At 41.5% G+C, this 8,214-nt stretch overlaps 1 protein-coding gene across 7 annotated transcripts in view; it reads left to right on the forward strand.

Annotated features, from left to right (window-relative positions):
• The window catches only part of EBF2 (early B-cell factor 2), a 106,672-nt gene that overhangs the window by 76,125 nt on the left and 22,333 nt on the right, over positions 1 to 8,214 (forward strand). For all 7 annotated transcript variants that reach the window (XM_018566226.1, XM_018566223.1, XM_018566225.1 and 4 more), the window contains one exon: positions 7,684 to 7,765. In XM_018566226.1, the coding sequence (XP_018421728.1) occupies positions 7,684 to 7,765 (82 nt within the window). The remainder of the gene's footprint in view (positions 1 to 7,683; positions 7,766 to 8,214) is intronic.

The following is an 8,214-nucleotide window of genomic DNA, read 5'->3' on the forward strand; positions in this document are numbered from 1 at the left end:
GACTATGTATTCTGTAAAGGTCTATGGAAAATAAGTATATAGAAGAATTATTCAGTTGCATTGCAGTAGGGGAAGTAGCATTGCATGAACAGTAGTACTCCTAGCAATGCATTGAAAGATTGATAATAAAATTAAAACAGCTTATTATCCTAATATCCCCAATGCAATGTGACTCAGTGGTAGTGTCAATCATGTGATATCTAGCATCAAGCCTTACCATATAACTGCTTCATGTCATTGCTATACTGTCCATACTGCGTTGGCCGTATGTTGGATAGGTGAAAGGTTTACTCGAAGGTCTGTTTTTGTGCTGAAACTTCTTGGGAAATTTCCAGTGGGATTGAGACTTTGAGCACGGCCAAAAATGCTGAAATTAAGGATTTGGGACACATGTTGGCTACGGACCTCTAAATATATGGTAGAGGTCCCATGGCTGCCGAGATCTAGGAAATATGTAAGGGCTTTTAGCTGCCAGGGTCATATATTAAACTATAGACTGGCTTGGGTAACATTGTTACAAAACAGCTTAAAAATACTATATATTTTTTGGCATTTTTTTCCTATTTTTTTTTATGGTTAAAACAACAACAAGAAATCTAAAAACTAAAAAAAAAATGTTTTTTTTCTTAATCAGACATTAATGCAATATTAATGAATTTCTTTGTATTTGAATATGTCACCATCAGGTCGAGCTCCGTTGCTTTTCAGACGACTTACAGGAACTCCTTGGAGTTGACTTACTAAATGAGATTAGGCTGTTCACAAAGCAAAGATAATTTTCGTTTTGCAAGGACATTTTCTCTTAGCTTAGTGAATGAGGCAAAAGCTCCGTTGGCTTAAATCATCCAATCGTGTGCAACCAAAAACACTGCAAGGGGAATTGATCAAAACTGGAGCAGCTGTGCATGGCAACCAATCAGCACCCACCTTTAATTTTCAAACCTTAACTGAATAAACTAAAGAGAGACGCTGATTGGTTGCCATAGGCAACTGCTCCAGATTTTTCTGCTCCAGTTTTAATAAATCCCCCCCCCCCCCTGCATTTTTTATGTTCCTTCTGATTACGTATTCTTTGCAAAGTGAAATTTCTCTGCAGTCACTAAGCAAAAACTCACATTGCAAAGTGTACTTGCTCTGGTCCTTTACTAAACCAGCCCCCTTAGCTCTTTTGTTTACAGAGCTCCATAGATCAAGTTGAAATTTACACAGAAGGGGATAGGTTAGGGTAGTGCTCCCCCCCCACCCCCCATCGCCTTCAGTCAACTCCAGCTGAATTTTTTAAATCTTATTTCTGATTCTGAAAGGAAACAATGTTTGCTCTCTGCTTCTGTTCTGCAATTACTTTGTCTACTCTGTATAAAAGGATTACTTGTAAAACAATAAGTGTACATATAGTAAGGAAAAAAATTAATCTTTGGTTCTTTTAGTTTAACAAAAAAAAAGCTAAAGTAAAATTGAACCAAAACTACCATAGGTTCCCTTTTATGTATTATGTCTGATATGCAACGTGGCATTGTTGCTGAACTTTTTTATGAATATTTGTATTTTCTTTTTTATGTTTTATATTAAAGGGAAACTATAGTGTTATTAATGTGTTTAAATATACTGTGACCTGCAGAGTGTACAACTGATCACGTTAAAGACAAAGTACGGTGTATTCTCAATGAGCGTGTATTTCAAGCTATTAGATTGTAAGCCCTCAGGGGCAGGGCACTCCTTACCATCTTGTCTTGAATTGTATTGTGATTGTAATGTCTTCCTTATATTGTAATGCGCTGCACAAACTGTTGGCACCATACAAAATCCTGTATAATAATAATAATAATAATATTATTGCAGCATTTGTTTTTTAGTTATTTTCTACATTGCTTTCACATATTGTTGTTACTGTATTACTTCTAGGGATGTGTGGTTTGACCACTAGAGGGAGCTTTGCATTTGCCTCATTCAAGCTCTTTGCTGCAGTAAAATAATATAAAATAACAAAATATATCAAATAAAAAACATTTATACACATTAATAAGATTATTCGCACCAAGCTGATCTCTTTTTCAGATATATCTAAATTTAAAAAGAATGTAAAGTCTGTACATTCCCTGGGAATATTCATTATTATTGGTATGGCGGCGACAATTTGCGCAGCACTTTACACAGCGCACATTCAGATCAGCCCCTCAAGGAGCTTACAATCCAAGGTCCCTATCTCACATACATATGAGGGCCAATTTAGACTGGAGCCAAATAATCTTCCAGCATGTCTAAAGGTGGCCATACACTGTACAACCATCGCAAGACCTTAGTCTTGCGAGTGTTGTAAAGTGATTAAAAAAACGTACGATCTTCCCATCTTGGACAGGCAGATCGTACTCTCGATCATCGCAAGCCCGGCTTCCGATGACCGCAATGCAGAACGGGCAGTGTGCGCGTGCGCACACCGGCCCGTTCGGCATTTGTCTCCCGACCACCGTTCAAACCAGCCGAAAATCGTACGATTTTCGGCTGGTTTTCTAGCGTGCTCCCTAGACAAAAGACGTTCGACCTTACAGTAGAAACGGTCGCACGTCTTCGTTCACACTGCTCGATTCTCGTATGATCGCGGGTTTTCCCGCAATTCTCGTACGAGAATCGAGCAGTGTATGGGCACCTTTAGGAGTTTGGGAGGAAACCAGAGTACCTGAAGTAAAACCATACAAACACAGGGAGAACATGCAAACTCTTTATAGTTAGTGACCTGTCAGGGATACAAACCAGGAACCCCCAGTGCTGCAAGGCAGAAGTGTTAACTACTACACTACTGTGCTGCCTGCTTTTGTGCGTGTCTTTTATATTTATGTGGAGAGCACAAAAGAAAAATGTAAAACATATGTTTTGCTTTTATAAACACAGCTAGAAAACCACAAATGTAAAAAAAAATATAAAAATTTGCCCCAAAAACATAGGCTCCTTCTTTTATAAGTAACAGTATGGGTATATTTCAGCAATGTGGTTTTGAATTAGGCATGTATGTGGAGACAGTCGTATTTACATATACATGCTCTGCTTCCTGCTAAGCAGTGCTATACGGTAGCTGTGTCTTACTGCCAAGGCCATCCCTATAATGAGGCAGCCTGAGGTTGTTGCCCCAGGCAGCATCTCTTTGGGTCACGTGATGTTGATGGACTACAATCTGAATACAAATTAGTAAACTAAACATGAGATTGTAGTTCATCACCGTAGTGAGCTTGGAGCAGTGACTACTTTACAACACACATAGGGACCAAGTGACACTAAACTCAGGAGTTAAATCTTAAATATACATTCAAGTTCCTTAACTATTAACAAAAATGTATCTTATTTGTGTATCACTCGGCTGTAGATCCTCAAATCATCTCTGAATTGGTGCTGACACTGTCCTTCCTTCTGGAGGGGGGCTACTTTTGTTCCCCATGGTCCCTGTGTGTGTTGTAAAGTAGCCACCGCTCAAAGCTCACTCCCGGGATGGACTGCAATCTCCATACAAATCAGTAGGGATGCGCCGATACTGTTTTTTTCGGTATTGAGTACAAGTACAGATATTCATTTTTTTCCTGTGCTCGCTGATACCGAATACCGATACCAGAAGTCCCATTCAGGAAGCCGGGCGGCATGTAATGACTCGGACCCCAATTAGCTGGGAAACTGCCTCCATGCTCCCTCGTTACCAGTTGACGAGGAAGCATGGGGCCGGCTTTCTGGCCAATCAGGAAACTGGGGGGCAGGTAATGATGCGCTGCCCAGCTTCCTGATTGGCCAGCTTCCTGACCAATAAGGAAGTGAGGCGGTGAGTCATTGCACAACGCCCGCCTTCCTAAATGGCCAGGAAGCTGGCTTCATGCTCCTCGTCACCAGGTGACGAGGTAACATGGAGCCGGCCTCCCAGCCAATTGAAAAGCTGGGGGGCGAGTCATTACCCACCCCCTGGCTTCCTGATTCACCGGGAAGCCAGCTCCATGCTCCCAGGTGACGAGGAAGCATGGAGACGGCTTTCTGGCCAATCAGGAAGCCGGCAGCATGTAATGATGCACCACCCGGCTTCCTGATACCGGAAGTTCAGGATAAGCATCGGGAGAATTTGACCGAGTACGAGTGTTCTCCCAAATACTCGGTATCGGCAATAGTACGGATATTAGTATCGGTATTGGTGCATCCCTACCAATTAGTAAACTAAACCTGAGATTGTAGTCCATCACAGGAGTGAGCTTGGAGTGGTGGATACTTTACAACACACAGGGACCACGGGGAAGAAAAGTAGCCCCCCACCAGAAGGAAGGACAGTGTCAGCACCAATTCAGAGATGATTGGAGGATCTACAGCCGAGTGATACACAAATAAGATACATTGTTGGTAATAATTAAGGTACTTGAATGTATTTTTAAGATTTAACTCCTGAGTTTAGTGTCACTTTAACAAAAAGTTACTTTATCTGAAAGGACAGCTAACAACATTCACACAAATGGGATTGATTTATTGTGGGAGTCATAATCTTTCTCGACTTTGTGCACCCCAAAGTTTCTGGATGAGCACATATTAGGGATGCATTTGAACCTCTTTTGAAGGAACAGAGGTCATTGTAAATGAAAAAAAAATTCGGCCCCGATGTGTGTACATGTGCTACATGAAGAGACAATCAGCACGTTTGTATAATTTGTTGCACATTAGCGGTCTCTTCTATATAAAGGAAGATGAAAAGTAGCCGTTTATGGTGTATGCGATTACAGGTCAGACAGTCAATTGTGTGCGGGGAAATAACACTTTCCATTCAGACGCGTTCTGTCCTTCCTAATAAGAAGCTTTTACATATGTGTGCCTGCAAGGTATTATAATCCCTGTTACATAAACCCCATTTAGAGGCATATTAATAAAATACACCAAAACAAGCAAAAAAATTAAAATACAATTCTCAAGATGTAAAGCTGAACTGTAATCTGATATAAAAGACACAATATAACGTATCACCGTAATCACTAATACATTACCACATGCATTTTTTAAATACAAGCAGTGTAAATCTCTGAATTCAAACTGGTATCAGTCTCTGTACAGCAGAGCTTAAGTGTGACAGGAAGAAGCAGCTCAAGGAACTAATCAGTTTATAGTAGGCTCCTAGTATCTAGAATAAATGAATACTGTAGCCCAGGGATAGGCAACCTAGGTACTCCAGCTGTTTTGGAACTACAAGGCCCATGAGGCATTGCAAGACTCTGACAGCCACAGGCATTACTCCTAGTGGCAGAGACATGCTGGGATTTGTAGCTGCAGCACAGCTGGCAAGCCGAGGTTGCCTATCGCTGGTTTATGTGCTGACTAGCAGCATGTTGATAGAAGGAGCAGAGTGACAGAGAGAGAAACTCTTCACTGGTTTCCATTTCCTTTCAATGTACAGTCACAAGCTGGGGGTGGGTACAGGACAACCCTGGCTCAGGGGAAGTGGGTTGTATGATGCTGGCCATCCCACTGAGGACATCTAGTGGCAGAAAATAGTACTGCAGAGGAAAGCTCTGTATTAAAAAAGGGAATATGACTACAAACGCTGATTTTGTCATTTTAGCTTTTATTGGGTTATTCATTTTTATCAATATTTTGGTCCAGTGTTTTGCTGTAACTCTAACTTACTCAATTGTTTATAGTGTGTCATCTAGGTTTTCGATTACACCTAGTGAGGGGCTCCTGGGTGGAGGAAACAAACTTTTTTGTTTTCTCAGTTGTGGGTCCTGAAGCTTGGAGGCTTTGTAGAACACTGGGTGGGAAAAGCCTTCATTCCTTGGTCCACACCTTACTTGTTGACCAGACCTTATTACTAGCTGTGCACAGGCCACTATATATGCCAGCCTAATGCTCAGGGCTCAGTTTGCCTGCTGCTGGGTGAAAAGTGCTAACGGAAAACTAAAAAGGTACCTGAGCTCTCAGCTTCCTGATTGGCCGGGAAGCCGGCTCGATGCTAAATGGCTGGGAAGCTGGTCTCCCGGCCAATCACAATCAAGCCGGCCAAACAACATGGAGCCAGCTTCCCGGGCAATCAGGAAGCCAGGCAGTATGTCATTACCCACTGCCCGGCTTCCTGATTGCCCCGGAAGCCTGCTCCATGCCAGCGCAAGCACAGGTATCGGTACTCGTTATCGCCGAGTATCGAAAGCAAAGTATCGACACTTGTCCTCGATACGGCAAAACCGGTATTGGTGCATCCCTACTTTTAGCCATGTAGTGTGTTTATTCATGTGCAGCCTTCTGAAGTGGGAAAACACACCTCTGCCCTAACCCTGATCACGGGGACCATGCCGAATAACCTAAATTCATTGGGACATTGTCTTAATATCACCATTTAAAAACAACCAATGCAAAAATCGCAAGGATGGATGAAAAATTTAGTGTGAAATAAAAAAGTTATACTCACCTGAACCTTGCAGCCAGTTGGCTGCTAGACTCGTCCCTGAAGCCTCTCTCCTCCTCCGCTGGTGCAATGTCCCTTGGCGTCCTTGCGCCCTATACGCTGTATAGGATGTGATGACACACAGGACCTTGGAACGCTGGAGCAGAGGGGGAGCGAGAGAAACGGCAGGGAGCGGTCTAGGTTCAGGTGAGTATATATTTTTTATTTTGATCCCTAGACCAAAATGAGCACTTAACCCTTGCAGTCACGGGCGGGGGGGTAGCCAGAGGGGGTAAGGGGGGGGTAGCCCCACTACAAGGGGTTAAGAATAATTAATTCTGCCCAGAGTTATTCTTTAAATGCCATGTAATGTGCTGTTCACAGCGGCTTCCTTTAATGCACATCAGCATGTTTACATCTACGGCGTGATGCTGATGTGTTTGCTGTGTGTACATGGCACTGGCATACATTATTTAAGCGGCAGCACATTACAAAACATCGCCTTTCTCAGCCTCAAGTAGGTGATAAAAAGAAGAGATAATGATATTTTATTATTTGCATTACTTTACACATCACATTCGTGAATTGGCTATCATCAGGCTGTAAATGTCTCTCAAGAAAACATGTTCTTTTTTTGGAATGAATGCCGTCCTAATGCAATATACATGATTTTTGGTAAAGAGAAGCAAGACTAATAAGTTGTCTTTGGCTGGCACGTTCAGACTTTTTGTTGTTATTATGGTTTGTTATTCCCTGTGTTAGGTAATGTGGTATGGCAGAATTTACAGCAGGTTTGATTTTTTGCAATGTGACAACAGAACAATTTGACATTTCGGTGACCGTCCACCTCTATGCCAGTGAGTTGTAGATGTCTCGTTAGCACTATATGCTGAGGGTGATGGAGCCAAGGAAAGCATTGGTAGAGATGTACAGTTCTGATGGCGGTGGACTCTAGTTCGCCTATATAATTAATAAACAATAAATAGTTTTTCGGTGGCAGCTTTATGCAATCAAATCAGAATCCATCCAGCCATGTCGCCGAGGTCTATCACCAAAAATCACCCTAAATGTGAGCAAAATTGGCAGAATTATTTTATTATCTAAGGCTACCTGAAGTGTTTTGATGACTGCGCCTTATGTATCCCGGTACAGAGAGATATTACTGTGTAGGAAAATCAAATACTGACATCTAAAACCATACTCAAGACAACAAAGCACATTCACGTTCCTAGGTGCCTTTCTCTGCTGATGGCATGTTCTTAAATTAACCTCCAGCATTGTATCGTTGCCTTTTCCAGGTTCTTCCTCAAATTCTTTTTGAAATGTAACCAGAATTGCCTGAAGACTGCAGGGAACCCCCGGGACATGAGACGGTTCCAGGTATGTATTCTTGACTTCAGATTTAAAGAGAATGTATCACATGACACGCGAGAGCACATTGTTGTAGAGCAGAGGTAAAACAAAGCAAAAACGGATGCATTTTTGTGTCTGTGAATGTTCTCCTTCATCCAGGTCATGGTATATGTGCAAAAAATAAATCAAGGCAACTGAACTTCTGTATTTTTATATATTTTTTGCCTTGAAGACGTTCCGCTGGTCATCCGACTAGCTTTCTCAATTCAGAACTTCTGCTGCCTTGATTTATTTTACAACAAATATGTTGTGTTTTTTAAACTCATGTCACCATCTATAGTAGATATATATATATATCTATCTAGATATAGATATATATATAAACAAATGTACACCTGTAGCATTATTTGAACATAACTCCACTTTCTGAAAAACATCATAAATAAAATTTTAAATATCAAATAAAAATAATAATA

Source organism: Nanorana parkeri, unplaced genomic scaffold, assembly GCF_000935625.1.
Source record: "Nanorana parkeri isolate BGI_ZX_2015 unplaced genomic scaffold, ASM93562v1 scaffold926, whole genome shotgun sequence".
Lineage (NCBI taxonomy): Eukaryota > Metazoa > Chordata > Amphibia > Anura > Dicroglossidae > Nanorana > Nanorana parkeri.